At 36.2% G+C, this 22,152-nt stretch overlaps 1 protein-coding gene across 1 annotated transcript in view; it reads left to right on the top strand.

Annotated features, from left to right (window-relative positions):
- Positions 1-22,152, top strand: part of CFAP300 (cilia and flagella associated protein 300) — a 29,734-nt gene that overhangs the window by 545 nt on the left and 7,037 nt on the right. The window contains exons 2-5 of the mRNA XM_090267825.1: positions 7-88; positions 8,173-8,245; positions 15,029-15,195; positions 19,111-19,283. Of these exons, the coding sequence (XP_090123951.1) occupies positions 7-88; positions 8,173-8,245; positions 15,029-15,195; positions 19,111-19,283 (495 nt within the window). The remainder of the gene's footprint in view (positions 1-6; positions 89-8,172; positions 8,246-15,028; positions 15,196-19,110; positions 19,284-22,152) is intronic.

The raw sequence follows: 22,152 nt of genomic DNA, 5'->3' as shown, positions 1-22,152 counted from the left end.
CTCCAGGTCCATGCTGGGCAGAATCAAGGCACAGGCGTTCGGGTTTGACCAGGTGTTTCGGACCTATCGAAAGGATGATTTCGTTATGGTTAGTATGGGCGTTGGAGAGTTCCTTGCGTCTCTACTGATTTTTTTTCCTCCACTTAGGCATAGATTCTTGTGAACACTCGATTACTTAGTGACGTCATTTTCTTGGAGTTTGAGAATACTGAAAGATGCAGGTGATGAATTTTAAAAGAATCCTTAACATTTCCCATCACCATACATTTGCTCATTTTCTGTATCCGTCCCTAGAGATCTTTACAGTTTTGGAAAGTCAGTCCCTCTCTCTGGCAAATCGGTCTATATTTTTAATAAGCACACCTCATTTTTTTAGTATTATTACCCAGCTTTATCACCAGCTTTAATTACCGTGCTTAACTTCATATTACGTACTTTTGGCGGTTTCTCAAAATCAAATTCACCTTTGTGAGAGCAGGCTCTAAGAGCAGTTCCAAATGAGGAATTCCCCCCCAAATGGAATAAGTCTTTACTACTAATGAGTGCTTTGAAAAGGGAAACACTTGAAAGTACAAATTCGGGTGCATTAGTTAAAATTCATTCACGTTATTTTAATTCTTGGGTTTTTTCTCCTTGGTGAAATGGAAAATAATGTTGTGGTCTATAATATTATCATTGCCGTCCTTGTCCTTCAGGCATTGATTTATTCACTCATTCTCAAACACTTCCTCAGGGCCTACCGTGTGCTAGAAATTCTGTCAAGTGCTGAGGATACAAGACCTAACAAGACAGACAGAAGCCTGGCACTCGGGGATCTTACAGGCCTGTGGCAAGACTATCAATAAGGGCAGTGAAGAAAATAATAACCTGATTAATAAAACAAAACTTTTGCTGTGAAAGTGTATTAGTTTCCCACGGCTTCTGTAGCAGTGTCACAAGAGATGGCTTAATACAACAGAAATGTATTATTTCACAGTTTCGAAAGTGAAGGGTTATGCTCCTTCTGAAATCTGTAGGGAAGAATCCTTCCTAACCTTTTCCTAGCTTCTAGTGATTGTCAGCAATCCTTGGCACTTCTTGGCTTGCATCTGCAGAACTTCGGTCTCTACCGGTCAAAATCACTTAGCTCTCTCCCTTCAAGAGTCTATGTCTGTGTCTCTTCTGTTTTTATAAGAACACCAGTAAATGTTAAGGGCCCACCCTACTCCAGTAAAACATCATTTTAACTAATTATATGTGCAACAGCCCTGTTTCCAACTAAGATCACTTTCTGAGGTTCCAGGAAGGACATGAATTTTGGTGGGCACCCTAATTCAACCCTAAACAGAGGGTAAATGTGTTAAATGTCTATTTCTATTGCCCTAAGATAGTGTTATAATGTTTATATAATACTATTATGCTACTGATGATTACATTAATGACATTTCTCAAATGTTCATGGTTAAATTTTTATAGTTTTATATTTTTTATTCTAACACTGGCTCTCAAATTAATGATTTTTTGTTTTTTAAAGAAGAAGATCAGGATTTAATTCACTGAATTTGAGAGTGCTATAAAAATTTTAATGTAAGTCACTTATTTTTCCTATGTCCCTGCTTGGGGTTGTTGAAAAGATCTGATCCCAGATTGCAAAGCATATACAGTTTTGGAAGCTAGAAATGTAAAATATTCTTTATAACACAATAACATAATTGCTCTTATGGAGGACATATAAGGTGCCCTAGGAACAGGAAGAAAGACCACTCAATGGAAGAGCATTGGTGTTGGTAAAAATTTCATGGAGGACAGTGTAGAATTCATTTGGGTTGTACAGTAGACACAGAGTCCATCAGTAGATTCAAGACTCATCCATGATGCACAACCAATTTCCTTAATGCCAGGAAACTTTTTTCAATATTCAAAATTTTTATGTTTTTTTATCCTAATTTTTTTCCTGTATTATTCCCATATTTCATTTCAAAGAAATGTACTCTTACAATCATTATTTTTACTCATGTAGCTAATTTGGAGGAAATAAAGCATTGTGGCATGGCCCAGAAGGGGATTCATAGTGAAACTAATTAATCTTCAGGTCCCCATACTGGCTCAAGCTCCTCACATGGGAAAGCCCCTTCTGAGGAACTCTTGACTCTATCAATATGGTCACATGGCCATATGTTTTTGAAAATTTTCAAAAACAGGTGTTTTTGTATTCTTAAAGCCCCTAAAATTGTGTAAGCCTAAGGCTCTCTAAAACCGGGATCCTCTTAATTTGAACTCTAGTTAGCTGTCTGTGTTCAAATTCCAACTCTGCCACTTATATGACATTGGGCAAGTTACTTAACCTTCTTTGGCAATCGTTTACTTTTCTGCAAAATGACACATAAGTATTTTTAAATATAAAAATAATTCTGAATATCTGAGAATTTTTATGAAAATTAAAGGGAATAATATATACAAAATACATCACAAATACCTGGTTAATATTGTTAACATTTGTATACTACTTTATAAAGTGTTTTTCTGTAGCAATAGTGATTCCTATTTGCCAGATTAGCTTTCAGCACATTTTATACATTTGTCACTACTCTTTACAACAATCTGGTAAATTGGGTGTTTCGATCCTCATTTTATAGCTGAGGAAACTAAAGTTCAGAATGGGTAAATAACTTGTGCAAGAATGCCCAGTAAATGGCAAAATCCGGGCCTTCTGATTTTAAACATCCATGTCATTTCTACAATACTAAAAAACGTCATAACTAAACAAAGGGTATCCCTTAAACCAGAATTCCAGATTTTGGACTTTTTCCTTTCAATTTAAAAACACATTATGACCTGGCTGCTGTGGCTCAGTGGATTGAGTGTCAGCCTGCAAACCAAGTGTCGCTGGTTCGAGTCCCAGTCAGGGCACATGACTAAGTTGCACATCAGGTCCCCAGTTGGGGGCACGAGTGAGAGGCAACCACACAGTGATGTTTCTCTCCCTCACTTTCTCCTTTCCCCTCTCTCTAAAAAACAAACAAACCAAATTAATTAAAACAAAAAAACACATTATGTTCCAAAGTTCATTTGTGAAGTAGTAAATGGTTGGAAAAAAGGAAGGAAACATTCATCCAGCAAACATTTCTTTAGTTCCTAGATCTGTACAGCTAAACAAGACAGTTAAGAAAAGGAAAACACCAAAATGTTGCATTGCAAAGTGAGCAATGATATCACACACCATATGGACAAGGTACTGTGGTGGCACAAAAAGGAAAGTGATTGTTTTCTACTGAGGTGGTCAGAGGAGAGTTTACAAAAGACAAGACGCTTGAAAGATGTGGAGAAGTTTGTCAGGTAGACAAACTGGGGGGACAGTGTGAGATTGGTGGAACGATACTTAGAAGACCCTTTTGAGCCATGCAAAGGAGTTTGAACTTTAGCTAATGAGTAACTGAAAGGTTTTCAGTAAGACAGCAAAATGGACAATACTGAAATCACTGTGGCAGAAGTGTGGAGCGCAGATAGTTAGGACTGAGTCTGGAAGCACTGAAACAGTACATGACAATGGTCTCAAGACTAACATCAAAAAAAAAAAAATACGAGAATGGCCTGTCGAGATGTTTAGGAGGAAAGCAATACACGAGTACTGATAAAATCCTGAGAGTAAGGAGTAAGGCAGAGGTGGGGACACGTAGGATGACTTAAGTTTCTGATTTTATTGGCTGGAGTAGCAGATGATGCCATAAATGCATAGAAAATGCAAACAGTGAGTTCAGTTTTAAGCATGCAGTGTATTAAGTGTATCTAGGTGGCAGTATCCTAGATAGTTGGATATAAGATCTCACTTTGAGTCTCAAGAGAGCACTGGGCTCAGTATAGTGCTGGCATCTTCACCATAGGGTTAGGGATGAGGAGAGCCTTCCACATACACTGCAAGGAAGTTCCTTAATTTACAGAACTCTCCTAGGGTCTCACACACTTCTGCTTACATTTCATGACCAGACTACATAAACCTCATGATCACATACCACAGAGACTAGAAGTACAGACTTTTAGCTGAGCAAGTGACTGTCCTGCGTGAAATTGGGATTCTGTAAGGGAGAGGAGAGAATTGATATTGGATCAGAAACCAGCAGTATGTATTATAGATGATATAGTCAAATATCTGCTTATATTTCATATGTGTGGCATACAATAGACATACATTAAGTATTATATTAAAATATTAATTTAGCAATACTTTTCAAACATTTTATGAAACAAATTTATTCAAATCTTCACATGCATTTTATCATCAGTATCTTTGTCATCACTAATTAGTTCATGAGTCATCTAATATTTTTCCAAAACACATGAAGTTTCCTAAAGTTATTTGAGATACAGAGAATCCCTTCTACTGGGTCACTGGAAATTCTCTAACAAACCCCAAATACAATTTGCATACATTAGGATAAGGATTTTTTTAATTCATTCTTTAGGTGTATAATTTTAATCCCAATAACATAACTATCATATTGCTTTATTTGAGGGACCTTTATGAAGACTTACTTCCGTTGGCTCCAGATCAATTCACTGCAGGCCACTTAGCCTACTCCCATTTATAATGATACCTAAATGTAATTGTAAATTGATAATCCCCGGGAAAGGTTACTAAATCTTAATTAAATTCCACCCTTTTACTGATTTGTTCAGAAGACTTCTAAAAAGCATTCAAAACCAGTACTGATTGAGGTTAATTCCTGCTTTTTGCTTTTCCAAGATGTATGTTACATAAACTAAAATAGTTGCACAAACACTCTTTACTGTGAAAGACTTCGTAAAGTTATAAGGCAACTTTTTTTTTTCCTCAGAAATAATTTTGGGGAAAACTTAACTTTTTATAATTGGGTATGTATAATACCTGTAATATATTTACCTTTGTCCTCCATCACTAAATGTAAACTCTGTGGGAACAGGGACTTTGTTTTGCTTGGCATAATGTAGACATTCACAAATACTTGTTGAATGTATTGTTCTTCACCCCACACACGATCCTCTTCACTGTTCCCTTTCTCATTAAATGATGTACATTCTGCCTGCTGTTTTCATGCAAAATTTCCAGGAGCCATCGTAGATTCCTCTGGCTCCCTTTGTCCCTGCCTCCTAAATATTTATTTAATTCATATTATTCTATACCTCCTTACTTGCTATGGGCTTGACTCTTGTGAATATCATACCTTCCTAGATTACAGCAGAACGTCCTTCCTAACCAGTGTCTATAGCCCTTGAATTCATTCTCTTTACTAAAACCAGAATAAACTTATAAAAATTACTCTAAATCACCTTTTCTCTGTTTAAATCCCTTTAGTGTCTTACTGCCCTTAGATCAAAATATTGATCAATCTAAGTCAGTCTTAGATCAAGACCAAAATTTTTGACTTGACCTACAAGGTCTACTTTTTAACTCCCCAAACTCAGCTGACCATTACCCCTTGGACTCTGGTTACACTGAACCTCTTTACTTTTCTCGAATGGGGTGACCCCTCCTTTTTTACATTAAGAACCTTAAATTTGCCATTTTCCCACCTTAAAAAATAGAATCTTTCCAGTGTCATGCTAGGACCAGATCAGGACAGTTTGACTTCTAAATTTTCAGGAATCTTTTTTTTTTTTGCTGAGTGCTAAACTACTAGCAGCTTAGAATCCACCATGGAAATCAGCAGATGCTATGAATCAGGGCTTTTGTGGAGGAGGACGGGGTATCAGTTGTGAAACATTTGCCAGTATGCCCCTTTGACCAGCTAACTTCTACTCACGTTTTCAATCTAAACCTAAATGTTCTTTCTGCATTAACCTTTCTTCCCAACGTCATTAGATTAGCTCTTCCCATTTTGTACTTCTGTAACACCTGGCACTTCTTCAGAAAGATCATGGCATGTTAGTAGTATCTCTCCTCTTAGTCTGTAAACTCCATGAGGGCAGGGACTGTCCTTTTGATTTTGGAATTAGGAAGTCAAATGTATTTTCAGTTGAGTAATGGGAGCAGGAGTCAGATACAGATGAATAACTGGTAGAGAAGTGAAAGATTCTGCTTTCAAGAAGCTATTTAGGAAAAGAGTGATAGCTTGAAAGGAATGTTGAAATAAAAAATATATATTTATTTCAACAACCTAAGCACAAAGAACAATTCATAGAATCAACAATCTTTCTCTAATCTAATCCCCTACCTTCTCCACCCACCCCACCCCTTCCCATAACGCTACAACCGCATCTTCTGAGGTAACTATTGTTAATGTTTTGGTATATATTCTTCCATACTTTTCTTTATGTTCATATAACTATAGAGGCTACATACTTTTCTTTATATTCATATAACTAGAGGCTATATCTTGTTTTTTATCACACATTACTCTTTATTCTTTTTTCTACTCAAAATGCTTATGGTTTTCCTTCAGAATTAATACAGCAGATATTTATTGAATAACTGCTATGTACTATGCCCCGTGCTAAGTCCTGGAGCTATAGCAATAAGAAAAACAAGGCTCCTATTTTGTGAAGCTTCCATTCTATTCTAATATGTACTTTCTTTTCAATAATGGAATGCCATCTAGTGTAAATGTACTGTATTTTATTCCACCTTTCTTCTATTGATGGACATTGAACCTGTTTCCAGGTTTTGACACTGCAAACAATACTATTAAAAAAATTTCTTACATTGTACAAAAATCTTAATCTGTTAGTGGTTTTATTTCTGCAGGACACAGCCCAAAAGTGGAATTTGTTGGATCATAAGATATGTATGTTTTTAATGTTCAAGATTAATATCTTGTTACTCCCTGAAAGATAGTAAAAATTCATACTTCTACCAGCAGTGGGTGCGTGCATAGTTCCTGATACTTTCACCAAAGTTACCAGTCTTTAAACCTTGCCAATGTAATAGGTAAAAGAACTGTGTTCTGGTTTTTATTTTCATTTCTCTCACTGGTCTAGAACTTGAACATCTTTTCATAAGTTTACTGGCTATTTGTATTTGTTATGTGACTTTTTATATCCTTAGGCCATGTTTAAATCAAGCTGTTTAAAAAATCTTAACCATTGGGGACGCTATTTCCTGTGCTTTAAAAAATCATATTCGTTGCAAATATTTTCTCCCAATCTATTGTTTTTCTTTTCTTTTATTGCTCATCATGGACATCATTATCTTTACTGACTGCCTAGCCCCTTTTGAACATACATGTAGTCTACAGCCATACCACCCTGAACGTGCCTGATCTCGTCTGAACATACATGTGATATGGCGGTAATTTTATTTTTAGGAAGTCCAAAGAAGAACTTAAAACACTGGTCTCCTTTGCACTCAGAGCCCAAACCTGGGGTCCAGGTTTATCAATCAAACTTATCAGTGTATGTAGGACCGAGAATTCAAAGTGAGCGACTTTAGGAAAGAGAATCCACTTCACTGTCAAAGGTGATGGCAGAGACCTTCAGCTTTCAGACAGGGCAGTCCTGACACAGCAGTGGCCTTAGTGAGGAGAATGAGTGGTGATAGCTTTCTTTAGTGCTTGATGGGACTGCAGCAAGGAAGACTGTGTCCTCATCAGGGCAGTTCTACATATGATTTTGGATTGTTCTCAGGGCCCAGCCTTTAGGTGATTCTTTCCATCTCCTGAAAATTATGTGGATTGCCTGAGATACTTTAATAAGCTTCTCTTCTGATCATTTCAGCCAGAATCATCTGCTGGTGCTTGAAACTAAAACTTGATTACTTTGTTTTCTTCTACCATATAGAAAATTTTGTATTTTTAGGAAGACAAATCCATGACTTATGGTGCTCCCTGGGTAGAATGAAATTGACAATCACTTTTAGATTTAGTTCTAATTGGGGAAGGGTGGTGGTGATAACCAAGATAATTAATTGGGAAAACATGAATGAAAGAAAACAGAATTTTCAAATGTCATATAACCTCCTCCTTTTCACTGCTAATCATTGTTTTCTATTTAAGTGTCAAAGATATCTATAATTTGATATACAGTGTTGTTCATATTGTTCCAACTTGAAGGTAACAAAACCTCATTTCTTTTTGAAGCATTTATTACTTAGACATTTTTCCAATTTAAAATTGTCTTTCCCCAATTGACAAATGAGATTTTACTATAGTTATTTTAAAAATTAGTTCTTATTACTGTTTATAATAAAGCATCTAACTTATTTCACTCAAATTTGTATTTTAGGCTTTTTTCAAAGACCCAAATGTTATTCCCAATTTGAAGTTACTTTCAGATTCTGGACAGTGGATTACATTAGGTAAATAAAATTTATTTTTTATCTTTTCAGATGACTATTTTACTATTATAACAAAATTTTGTCTCAGGAATTTTTATTAAAACGTTAATTGTGAATAGTCAATTGTTTGATAACATCGAGGTCAAATATGATTAGCTGTGCCAGGCCTGTCCTGCATCTTTTCTCCTGACTTAGCACATAAGAGCAATTTTTCTCCTTTCATTAATTTGGAAAGTACTTTTTTTTTTTTTAACCTTCCATGGACTGCCAGATACAGGTAATATTAAATTGAGTAAGATAAAACCTGTACTTAAAGAGCTCAATATGTGAAAAAATATATGCAATAATGTATCACAGGTGCTACTATAACAGTGGGAGCAAAAGGAGGGGAGTAGTCAATTCTATATGGGAAAGGGGGTCATTTGGGGCAGGGTAATGGACTTCTGATGGGAACTAGTCACTGTGGAATATTCTTTAAAAAATAATAATACCTATAACCCCAATAATTTAATTAAAAATAATAATACATTAAATCTCAGAAGAGTTTTAAATTCTCACAAGAACTTTATATAGCTAATGTTTTCATGGTACATTGAAACACGAAAATTACCTAAACACTTAGGGACACTCAAATCTCTAAATAACTCTTAATTTAAAGAATAAATCAAAGAGTTATAGAAGGTTATTTTGAAAACAAAAAATATGAATATATATTTTCATTCATGTTTTATTTTTATAATTACAGTTGACATACAATATTATTTTAGTTTCAAGTGTATCTATGATTAGACATTTATATAACTCATGAAGTGATCATCCTAATAAGTCTAGTACCCATGTGATACAAAACATAAGCATTACAGTATTATTGGCTATATTCCCAATGCTGTACTTTATATCCCCATGGCTGTTTTTATTACTGGGCATCTGTACTTCTTAATCCCTTCATCTTTTTCACCTATCCCCCAATTGCCCCGCCAATCTGTCAACCATCAATTTGTATATGAACACTATATTTTAAATTTTAGATTGAGGTCTCTTAATAATAATCATTCCATTTAGAAGGAAAATCTGGTTGGAAATGTGAATTGTGCTCAAGAAAAAGCAAGTTGATTTTAAATTGGATGGGGTTGTTTTTGTGAATTCTTACATTGCATTTTTATGGAATTCTAGTAGCATTGCACAAAAATAACTTTTCTTAGTGTTAATCAAAAACAAGATTATAAACAGTTCATGATATTAGACTTAAGAGGTCAGAGTTTATTGCTTTTGGCTAAAGGACTACTGCAAAATTTACAGAGTAAAAAGCTGGTACTGCACGATCTTCAGACTACTTACAAAGTTAAACTGAAGATCTGAGCAAAACTTACCAATTCAAACTCTTCAAAAGGAAATAAGGAGCCAGTATCACAGTGTTTATAAAGCATGTTCACAGTAACCAGTCAATTCACTTACAAAAAAGAAGATCCATTGGGAAAAAAAAAAAAAAAGTTCAGCTTTCTCCCCGTGTTGGTACATATTTCAAAAAACACTTCTTTAAATTTTTTTAAAAAGGCATTGCAGAAAGAAAGGTTCTAAAACTCCACCTGTGCCTGTCAGAATCAAATAGAAGTTGAAAAATGGGGCAGAAGAGGTAGCACTTATTTCAGAAGTTTCTAGTGGACTGCTAGTATTCTCCCATTAACTTGTTTTTATCTCTCCCTGCTTACTTTTCTTCTTCGGAAATATGGTCATCTTCCCTCTAGTTTTCCTCTGGGGGCTTTGATAAACAAAGAAACGGCTTTTAAATGAGAACAAGAACATTCTTCCAGCAAGTGAGTCAATGTTAAAGAGAGTGAGATGGAACCTCCTTTACTACTGACTGCACTGCCTTGATTGCCAGTTGTGAGTGCTGCTTCGTCCTCTCAGCCAGCTGCCATAGCCCCCCTGCATTTACCCACTCTTTGCCCTTTTTGACTAACATATAATGGATCCTTTCTATGTGCTCAGCTAAGAACATTATACACATTATTAATTCTGAAAACAGCCTCTCACAAATGAGAGGTCTGATGCATGAGCAAAGTAATCATGCTATTCTGGATAGAGTAGAGATTCAAATCCAGGCCCCAGAATTCAGGGCCTTGACCACTGCACCATCCTGCCTCAGCCACTCCTATGTTAACGAGGTTGCCAGAAAAGCACCAACTTGGACACGAAATAAAAACAAGACACCCAGTGTATCATAATGCTAGTATCAAGGGGGAAAATATAATACATTTTAATCTTCTGTGTGATCAGAGTGATGCATTATATATCTAATAAAGGCTGGAGACATAATTTAACCAAGTTCCTACATAACAGATAACGTGCTAAGGACTGAATCATCCCTCCAGAATTCTTAATTTAAGCCTTAACCTTCCTTCATTGTGATGGTATTGGGAGATGAGACCTTGAGGAGAAGTTAGGTTTATACAAGGTCTTGAGGGGCCTGCATGATGGGATTAGTGCCCTCAATTAAGAGAGAAGGAAATAGAGCCCTCTGCAATATGTGAACAAAGGTAGAAGGCAGCAATCTGCAAACCAAGAAGAGTCTTCAACAGGAATCAGATCAGCCAGCATCTTGATCTTGGACTTCCTAGCCTCCAGAGCTGTGAGAAACAAATGTCTGTTGATTAAAACACTCAGTCTATGGTATTTTGTGATAGCAACACAATCTTACTAATACAGATGTTGGAAGTGGAGTGCTGCTATAACAAAATACCTAAAAATGTGGAAGTGGCTTTGAAACCGCATAATGGTAATGGGTATAGGCTGAATGACTTTTGAGATGCATGCTTAAATATGGATGTTAAGGTTGATTCTAGTGAGTTTTTAGATGGAAATAAGCAACATGTTATTGGAAACTGGTGGAAAGGCAACCCTTGTCATAAAATGGTGGAGAACTTGACAACTCTTTTATGGAAGGCAGAACTTACAAGTGATAAAATTGGATATTTAATTGAGGAGACTTCTAAGCAAAGTGTCAAAGAATCACCTTAGTTCCTCTAGAAAGCTTACAGTATAATATGAAAAGAGAGATAAATTGAACAAGAAATGGTTAAGCAAAAAGGAATCAGAACTTGAAGATTTGGAAAATTCTCAGCATATCCATATTGCAAAATAATGGGAAAGCTTGTTCTGAAGAGAACACTAAGAGTGGCTGAGTTGCCGTTGGATAAAGAGAGCACAGGTTCAGTTTATGGACTTAATCAGACATTTCAGCAGAAGCCAGGAACAGAGATGGGGATTTTACCAGCAAAGACATGCCAGTTAGAACTAAACGGAACAGAAAAAAAAAGTGAGATGAAGTGAAGACTGTCAAAATATCTTATATCCTACGGGACCATACCATAGAGCCATTCGGCTGCAAGAAAAGAGAACTGAGAAATGCAATTCAAAGATCGTCAGGACCACCCTCTCAGTTTCAACAACACACTGTGCCTTGGGGAGAGAATCACAGAGACGGAGCCACTGCCCTAGTGGATCTGGAAGGCAATAAATTGAACCAAAGAGTATTGGGCCTTAAAATCTATTGGAATTTGCCTTGAGAAGTATTAGGCTTGTTTGGAACCATCATTTCTTCTTTTGTTTCTTCCTTTTGGAATGAAAATGTCTCCCTAGGCCTGTCTTACCACTGTATTTTGGAAGCACATAACTTGTCTAGTTTCAGAGGAGCTGGAGAGGAATTTTGCCTCAGGATGACTCTTACCTCTAGTCTCACCCATACCTGATTTAGATGATACTTAAATGAAACTTTGGACTTTTAGACTTTTAGAGTTGATGCTAGAATGATTAAGACTTTTGGTGCTGTTTGGATAAAATAAATGTACTTTGTATATGAAAAGGACATGAAATTTGGGGTCCAGGGGCAGATGCTATGGACTGAATTGTGCCCCTTCAAATTCATATGTTAAAGTCCTAACCTTACCCACGACCTCATCTAACCCTAATTACTTCCCAGGGGCCCTGTGTCCAAATACCATTACATCGAGGATTAGGGCTTCAACATACTAATTTTAGGCAGACACAATTCAGTCCATAGCAAATGCTATTTCTGTGCCTCAGATTAAGTAGTCTGTATTTAACTACCTTCTCTCGCCATCCAAACCTCCTGTCACTTCTCAAATCAGAGCTTGGGTACATTTGTTAAAACGGCAGGTTGCCCAATGTTAATTTCTCATTCTGTGGCCACCAGCCCATCATCGAAGACTGTCTTGCTCTTCACTGCTCTTGTTTCTTTGGTCTTGTAACATCTTGGATTTACTCTATTACTTTCTGTGGTCTTTTCACTGTAATCTACACCCCAGAAGATTTTGCCTCTTAAACAAAAGGAATTATTCTTGGCAGCATTGCTTTTGAAATTACTGAGGCATATACAGTTCCTGGCTCTGGGCATCCTTCTTGCCTTTACACTAGCCCAGCTCAAGTCCTAGCAGGACTCTAGGAAAACAGCCAGAGAGTAGAAGTGCAAATAATCACCAGTATTACTCTTCTGAATCTCTGGCAACTTCTAGGGTCAAAGAGCTGGCAAATGTATTGGGAGAGAATATACCAAGGGCCACCACATCTCGGTCTACAATCTCCCTAGAACTTTAAAGAAAGAAGAGCACCACACCTCTATATCTGAGTGAAAGCATGTATATATATTGGTGCAAAAATAAGAGAGAAGTTGAGTGATTCATTGAATCAATAACAAAAATATTCACTTTAATTTTTATGTATTTCTGTAATTTAATAGAACTTGTAGTAATGAAAAATCAATCCCTGAAAGACATATTCAGGAAATAAGTGTGGAATGGGGAAGGGGAAGAACTCAAACTACAAGTGAAATATAGACAAAACACTGTGATATCAAATTTCTCTTAATTCCAAACTTGTGATAACTTAATGAGAGCCTGGTTTGAAATTTACCTTAAAAAGGAAACCTTTTTTGCAATAAACACTGTAAATAAGGTCATAATGAAGACATTTTTAGGTGGAGAACATTTTCAAGACACCCTTAAGGACTTTAGAAATACCCTTTAGTTATAGTAATTAAAATTTTTGTAATATGCATTAAGCATAATGCAAATCCAAAATCATAGAAAATAACTCCTGTGCTTATATAAGCAATTCTGATATACGAAGTCTGTCCTGAAAAAGTCCAGCCATTGTTAATATAATAGGAACAGTTTGCGCAACATTGATGTAACCTGGCAGCCAAGGAGAGTGGACTGGAATGCACATGCATGAACAGTGACAACTTCACTGTACTAGTCAGTGGGGGTGGTAGGTGCTGTTGAGTGAGCATGTGTACTATGTGGCCGTTGCGTTCAAAATGAGCAAGTAGAGCAACGAATCTGCATCAAGTTTTGTGTTAAGCTTGAACATTCCGCCACGGAAGCTTTTCAGATGATTCAGAAGGCTTTTGTGGACAATGCAATGAGTGCAGTGCAAATAAAAATGTGGCACAAATGCCACAAAGATGGCCAAAAATCTCTTGAAAGTGATCCACATTCTGGAAGGCCTGCAACAAGCAGAACACCTGAGAATGTTGAACGTGTATGGCTACAATCAACAAAGATCAGCCACTGATTGTGAAAATCATAAGCTGATCTGGGGATTCCAAAAACTACTGGTCCAAGATTTTGACACAAGATCTTGGCATGAAATGTCATGGCAAAATTCATTCCACAGCTTCTGCTGTGAAAGCAGAAGGAACATCATGCTGCAGTTGCTAATGACTTGATTCAGACCGTTACCAGTGAACCAGATCTCCTCAAGAAGGTCAGAACTGAAGATGAATCATGGGTCTATGGCTATGATCCAGAAACAAAATCCCAGTCCTCCCAATGGAAATCACCTGGTTCTCCTTGCCCAAAGAAGGTGCAGCGAAGTCACAGCAAGATCAAGACCATGTTAATTATGTTTTTGGATTGGCAAAGTGTTGCCACTCATGAGTACACCCCTCCAGGCCAAACAGTTAATAAGGAGTACTACTACTTCAGTGTTCTTCGTCAGTTGAGATATGCAATACAGTGAAAATGACCACAGCTGTGGGCAACTGTTGACTGGCAGCCTCGTCATGACAACGCACGTGCTCATGTCTCAAGCAGAGATTTTTGGCAAAACATCAAATCACCCAAGTGACTCAGCACCCCTACAGCCTAGATTTGGCATCCTGCAACTTCTGGCTTTTCATTCCCAAGACTAGAATCACCTTTAAAAGGGAAGAGATTTCAGACTGTTGATAAGATTCAGGAAAATACAACAGGGCCGCTGGTCGCAATTTCAACAAAGGATTTTGCAGTGTTTTGAACAGTGGAAGAGATCCTAGGAGAACTGTGTAAGGCCCAAGGTGCCTGCTTTGAAGGAGACTGAGGGGTCATCGTCCTATGTACAGTGTTTCTCATATCTTGTATCTTCTTCAATAATAACTTTATATTTTTTCATAGTATGTGGCTGGATACTTTTTGGACAGACCTCGTATGCATTAAAAGTGATCTAAGAACCCTGTACTTACACACACAATAAAAACAATTTTTCATTTTAAAGCACTTTGTTATTTGCATATCCTTCATCTAGGCCTGAAATGATGAAATTTCGTTATAAACTTTTAATGATTAATAAAACTTTAAAAGTTGCAAAATAAGAATTTAACAAAATTTTTTACTTGTATTTTTTAAATACATCAGAACGTGTTAGATTTTATTACTTTAAACCTCTGCATACTAATACTTGTTTTGAAAATAATTGAGAATGCTTAATTAAGTTGTATATGTGTATTTATAAAATATCTTTTTTCAGGAACTGAAGTAAAAAAAATTGAAGCTATAAACGTTCCTTGCACACAGATTTCAATGTCATTTTTTAGACGATTATACAATGAAGATATTGTACGAGACAGTGGACATATTGTTAAATGTTTAGATTCTTTTTGTGATCCCTTTCTCATTTCTGATGAGTTACGAAAGGTAAGTACAGAATTTTTAAATTTCACAATAGAATTTTATTTCCGGAAATGCTTCTTTGTCAAAAACATTTGCCTAAAACACATAAAATACATCTTATCAATGAATCATGATCAGTAGTAATTATTATATTGGTAGGTTTCTTCTTGGATGAGAGTTTTACTACCAACTTAATTATTTGTGTCTTTCAGACATTCTCAACCAGGTGCTATGACATCTAATGGGTTGAGGCCAAGGATACTGCTAAACATCATACAATACATAGGACAGCCCCTCACAACAAAGTTATCTGGCCCAAAATGTCAGTAATGCTGTGGTAGAGAAACCCTGCCTGTGTAATTGACGGCTATTTTTCTTCAATGTGGGTCTCTTAACATATCAAATTAGTAAAACATACCTGGAGTAAAAGAATCTTTTTATCTCATCACTGAGAGCAAAAATGTCATTTGATAAAGTTAGTTTTGTTTTAATGAGAGGTGTACTGAACTTGGAATCAGATTATTTACCTAATTTCTGAGTTATGTTTTATTTACAAGATAATGATAACCATAGGCAAATCATTCAAGATCTTGAGCCTCAAGCTCTTACCTGTACAACATGGAGATTAAATTGTTCATTCTGGTCCCTGGCCAGTAAGTTCAGTTGATTAGAGCATCGTCTTGATATGCCATGTTTATGGGTTTGATCCCTGGTCAGGGCACATATAAGAATCAGCCAATGAATGCATAAATAAGTGGAACAACAAATTGATGTTTCTCTCTCCCCATCCCTTGCTCTCTCTAAAATCAATAAATAAAATTTTTTAAAAATATCCATTCTACCCTGAAAGTTTTGAGAAAATGAGAAAGCATTTAAATCACTTTTTAAAAAGTATGAAATGCTGTTAAAATACTATCGTTATTTTAATTATTGAAAAAGTATTTACAAAGTGGTTAAAAATTAGGACTTTGTTATCAAATACACATAGGTTCAAATCCAGGCTCTACCACTTAATAACTGGTATTTGACCTCTCTAAGCATCAGTTTCTTTATCTATAAAATGGGAACAGTGTAAGAATTATGTGACATAATGCACTTAAAGTGCTTAGCACAATACCTGGCACTTAGTAAGCTTTTGATAATATTAACTACTACTAATTACTATTACTATTCTACATTAAGGGAGACAGGAGATGTACAAGTCTAATATATTGCAAATTCAGATGGGAATAAACCAGGGAAGCTACTGAGGCACCATAATGGACATAGCAATCTTGCCTGTAGGAGACCAGGAGGCATCCAGCTAGTCTATACATTGATCTACACTAGTACAATACCTAAGAGAACTCTTAGTTTAAGAAAATAAAATGAACTAATTGAGAATAACCAAAACTCACCAGATTGAATGAGACTCTTTAGTTTGATCTTAAGTGAAGTGTATTTATGTATCACAAGCTAATATAAATACTATACAGTGGGGATCTGGTATTAATTTCTACTCCTTACCAAGGATTGGAAATTATCATTCAGAAAGTGGTCTAATCTGGGTTTCTCTCCTTTGGGTACAACTAATTTCAGCTCTTCTCTTTGTCACTGATTTGTGTTACCATACTTAACTTTTTTATCTCAAGGCCCTTACCCCTAATTTTGAAGAGCTCACCAACACTTCTACAGAGAGAGCCTCAGCAATGGACTTTTTGAAAAGGAGTATTTGCTTTTTAACAGAATACTCTGTTTAAAACTGCCTGCTGTGGCCTGTCTTATTTATACCACAAATAGCACCTCTATCCAGGAAGTGCCGGGACTCTGTTTCTCTGCAGTTGCCTGTATATTTTTCCTTGTGTTCTTTGCCACTCTGTGGCAATGGGGAAAGTTTTAACTTGGTTGCTTTCTGACTGAAAAATAAATTAATAGCATCCAGATATAGCCTGAAATTAGAAGGGCCCCCCCATCATGCAGCAACTCAGATTCTGTTGGCACACTGTGTGTGCAGCATAACTACTGATAATAATAACCTCCTTCCTGACTGCGGCTCAGAAGTTTGGCTCATTAACCATTGCATACAAATCTCTTAGGGCTATACAACTAGATCTATATGTGAATGGAGAGGGTGATCAGCTGTAGGATGATATTGTTTTAACATTCATTCCAAAAATTTTTCTAATTGTAATTTTTAAATAGCACAGCCTAATCAATTGAATTCATAAGAAATGTGTTAACTATTCATTCTTTTTTTAAATTAAGCTTATTGGGTGACATTGATTAATAAGATCTGTATATTCCATTTTGTGCCCACCACCCAAACTCAAATCATCTTCCATCATCATATATTTAAACTATTCATTCTTAAGGGCTTTAGTCACCCTGTATTAAGCCAGATATTTAAGTAGCTACAAACTTGGGCTTTAGTATCACATCATTCCTTACCGGGGGGTGGAGAGATGGGAGATGTGCAAGTGGCACACCCAGAGGGCAGTAAACTATGGGCCACTTTTCCTTACCTATCTTTTACTATATATGACTTTAACTTTCATCAAGTCATTATAAGTAAACTGTACATAGACAACACCATAGAGTTTATTATGTTTTAAAATGACTCATATAATGATCTTGTGATGGAGTTTCATTTGAGGTTGGATTAAATAAAGCATTAAGCTTAATCAATTTTTATAATTAAGTGTACTTCTTGCTACTAGACAGGAATTGCTGTACATAGTCCCTCTCTATATCGCAGTTCACTTACCGCGGCCTCACTGTATTGCAGTATTTTTTAAAATATATTTAATTATTTATCACGGATTTTTTGCTGTAAGGTTAATAAGGGACTGGGAATGGCTTATAAGTCTATGGGAAGGGTTTATAGAGCCTTAAAATATATGTAAATACTAAAATAAATGTAAGGTTCCTACTTCGTGGATTTTCACCTATCGCGCAGGGCCGGGTCTAGAATGTAACACCCGCAATAAGTGAGGGAATACTGTATAACTTATGTTTTTCTCTTTTATCTGTAGGGTAGTATTAAGTGCATGTACGATTTTTATAGCTTTTCTCCACTTAGAGTTTCTTGTGTATACTGATTTTTTCTTCGCATTTTGTTTCTTGGTAACAGTTTTTTCCTTTATTATTTTTATCTTATCTATGGTTTACTGTTAGCTATTTCACCTTATTTTTAAAAGTAGGTGGGGTGTAAATTTAATAAAAGACATATGTTATAGCATACATTCATTACCTTGCTCATTTTCACCAGTCAGCAAATTAATCAATTGCCTGTAATACCCAATGGTATAAAAAAATCGCCAACATCAGAACTAGTCACACTATTTTCTGAAAGTGGTAGCAAGGTCTCAAGACAGCAAAGTCAGTGTAGCTTGGTGATACGTGAGGTGATACTGTTAGAGAAGAGCAGGAAAGGGAGAGGTGGTTATGGGGTTCTGATTACATGAATAGTTAAAAATGGAGTAACTTGGGGTGGTTAGGAAAGTAGTGATCCAAACACTAAGGTGAAAGGACTTAGAAAATGACTGTTGTGTTTAGCATCCATAGAACCAAAGACTATAGACGTAATGCGATGGAGAAATTTCTCTGTTTATTTGTGCTCCTATTGTTTCCAAATAAGATTTAAGGTGACTCAACACTAATTTGCCATAGACTAAAACAATTACTGAAGATAAAAACTAGATCCAAAAAAAAAAAAAAAAAAAAATGAAGTAGAAGAGAAGGCTTAGATTTAGATTTATTTCTTTCATTGAAGATCAGTAACGATAAAATGGGGTGAAAACAAGTGCTGGAGGTCTCAGATCACGCTCTCCAATTGCCTCAGGATTGGTTATTAAAATAGGACTAAGATTATTTTTAAATATGTAAGTTGAAACTTTCAAAAATAAAAAATTAGAACCTTGAATTATGTTACATTAAGATGAATTTTGTCATCTTACATAGGTTTTGCTAGTAGAAGACTCGGAAAAATATGAAATATTCAGCCAGCCAGATAGAGAAGAGTTCCTGTTTTGTCTTTTCAAACATCTTTGCCTTGGTGGAGCCCTTTGTCAATATGAGGATGTGCTTAATCCATATCTGGAAACAACAAAGCTTATCTATAAGGATCTACTGAGGTAATGTTGCTGCTAGATTACAAAAAGTGAACATCTGGTTAATAGAGTAAATAATTTAACTATGGTGGGCTTACACAGCATATGTTTGTGATCCCGTTAGTAACCAAAATGTATAAAAATGGCACTACCCTGACCCCCCTATTATATCCTCCTCCTCTTCCAGGCTAGAAGAGAATGTCTAGATTTCCCTGACCCTCTTTTGGTGCTCAGTCCGCTCATTCTTCTTCATCTGTCTCTTCTCCTTGTTTCCTCATTCAGACCTGTTACCTGCTCCATTCCTCATTAGCAACTGCAATCTTCCAGGTCTCCTTTTTTCACCCCAGTGCTCCTTTTAAATCTGAAGAAAACAACATTCCCTCAGGATGTTTGAATTTGCTTGACTAATAGTAGAAAAAAATGATTACCTTTGTTCTAAAGAGACAGAAGAATTTTCATCTAGGTGTAATCTTTACTTTTTCAAACTAATCCCAAATCCCACTTTGTTTTAACTACTTTACTAGTTTTATTTTTCTTTTTAAAGATCAAATGAGGATAAAAAACTTATGCCTTTTATTTATACTTTGATTTTAAATGAAGTGAAAGTTCTTTGGTTGGGTTTTTCAGTGATGATGATATTGGATCATCTTTATAGGCAAAGAGGATAGGAACAAGTAAAACAAATGATCCTAGAGTTTAGTTATAAAATATGCTTTACTAGGAAAACAACAGAATTTGCTTCTTATCGAACTCTTGACTGTTACCTATACTCAACACCTCAATTCTCTTATCCATTCCATGTGTCATACAGCTACACAGCAAACTGCATGACTTAGCTATTTTATTTAGTTAATTTCTGATATATGGTTTTAAAAACAAAAATATTTCTATAGGTCTGATTTTTATAAAAAAATTAATAAAGGTTGTTGGAAGAGATATGTTAGAAATAGAATTTCAGAAAACACATACACATACCTACATCAAACACATTCTGTCCTTATCATTCACCACTCATGAAAACTTTCAAAACTACTTCTAGCACTCCCTGTAGATACTTCTCATTACATCCTAGACACACAAACTGCCACCAAAGTGTGTTGTCCCTCATCAGCCACATGAACCTGTGGAATTCCTCACTACCATGCACTGTGGAGGAGGAAATTCTGTTGGAGATATTTGAAATATAAGTTTAGAACCTAAACATTAAAGAAACTTCTGCTTTCCCCAACATTCCCTTCCTTGGATTCTCACCTGTGATTCTCTTCTACACTCTTTGGGTGCTAAGAAAAAGTATGACTCCAAGAGTAATGGCCATTCATTAAGTGAGTAGGCAAAATTCATGACATTTCATAGGCAAATAGGAATTGGGTCCATGGAATCACTTAATCAGACAGCCAGCAAGTGTTAATATTGTGCCCAAAACTCTGCCAAACTCTAAAGAGTCTACAAGAGGAGCGTCACACAGTCCTTAGCCTTAAGGAAATTACAACAAACTAACATTAAATAATAATGAAGTAGTTGTTTAAAACCTTTTATAAATAAAATTACTATGTAATCAAATGTTCAGTTAATTATGGCAAATGTTTATAGCCCTTTACACGTTAATAAGTACTCAAGAAATTGAAAAGAGGAAATTGTCAATGTCAGCAGTCAGGGAAGTCTTGATTCAAATAGAGTCCATGAGTGCCAGTAAAGAGGACGGCAGTCTGTTCCCCGTCCAGGGGAGATGCACCACAAGTTCTTATGCCCGGGGAGGCTGCGAAGGAGCAAAGCCCAATTATGGCATAACTTATTGTTTAAGAACCAAAAATATTTCTCTGATGATCCAAATTTAAGCATGTTTATTAAAAATTTCTTGGCTCAACAAGAATGGGATACGAAATTGTTTTTCCAGAGCAACTTCAGTAGAAAATTATAATTAGAATGAATTTTGATTAAGGTGGCTTACATGCCAACACAAAGCAATTAAATAGAATAAATTATCTCAGAATCCCTTAAAAGCTATACTGGTTTGCTTATCATATGCACTGCTTGTGGCTTTTCTCATATTGGTTGTGCTGATTTGGGTCGCATGCTGTGTCATTGGTTAAGGTAAAGATGTAGAGTGGATCAATATAGGAGTTATTAAGGAATACAAGGTCTGTCTGGGAAAAGTCCAACCATTGTTAATATAACGAGAACAGTTTGCATGACGTTGATGTAACCTGGCAGCCAAGGAGAGTGGACTGGAATGCGCATGCATGAATAATGACAACTTCACTGTACTAGTCAGTGGGAGCAGTAGATGTTGAATAAGCATGTATACTGTGTGGCCATCACATTCAAAATGACTGAGCAAGTAGAGCATCAAATCTGCATTAAATTTTGCATTAAGCCTGAACTTTCCTCTGTGGAAACTATTTGGATGACTCAGAAGGCCACAGTTACGGGCAATTCGTGATTGGCATCTTCATCATGATAGCACACCTGTTCATGCATCACATCTCATGCAGTTTTTTGGTGAAACATCAAATCACTCAAGTGACTCAGCTCCCCTACAGCCCAGATTTGGCACTCTGCAACTTTTGGCTTTTTCCAAAACTAAAATCACTTTTGAAAGGGAAGAGAGTTCAGATCATTGATTGTGGGGAACCGCTCCTTGTGGTTTCGGGAATTGTAGCCCAAACCGTGAGCCAGATCCCACCCCTGGGAAGGCCTCTAAGTCTCAGCAGGAAACTGAAAGGTTGTGCAGCAGACAGAACCAAAGGCCACTCAGAGGGTTCCCATGGGAATTGGATTTAAAGAATGCATATTATGCCTTAGAGCTTGCTCCACTTTTCGTGTATCTTAGTAGCTAAAAATGTATGAAGCCTTGCACCTAACATCAGCATGGTATCGGGATGTTTAGCAAACC

This window comes from Furipterus horrens, unplaced genomic scaffold, assembly GCF_987537825.1.
Source record: "Furipterus horrens unplaced genomic scaffold, mFurHor1.1.pri manual_scaffold_2, whole genome shotgun sequence".
NCBI lineage: Eukaryota > Metazoa > Chordata > Mammalia > Chiroptera > Furipteridae > Furipterus > Furipterus horrens.
The sequence above is the reverse complement of the archived record's forward strand: the minus strand, read 5'-3'. Positions and strand labels throughout refer to the sequence as shown.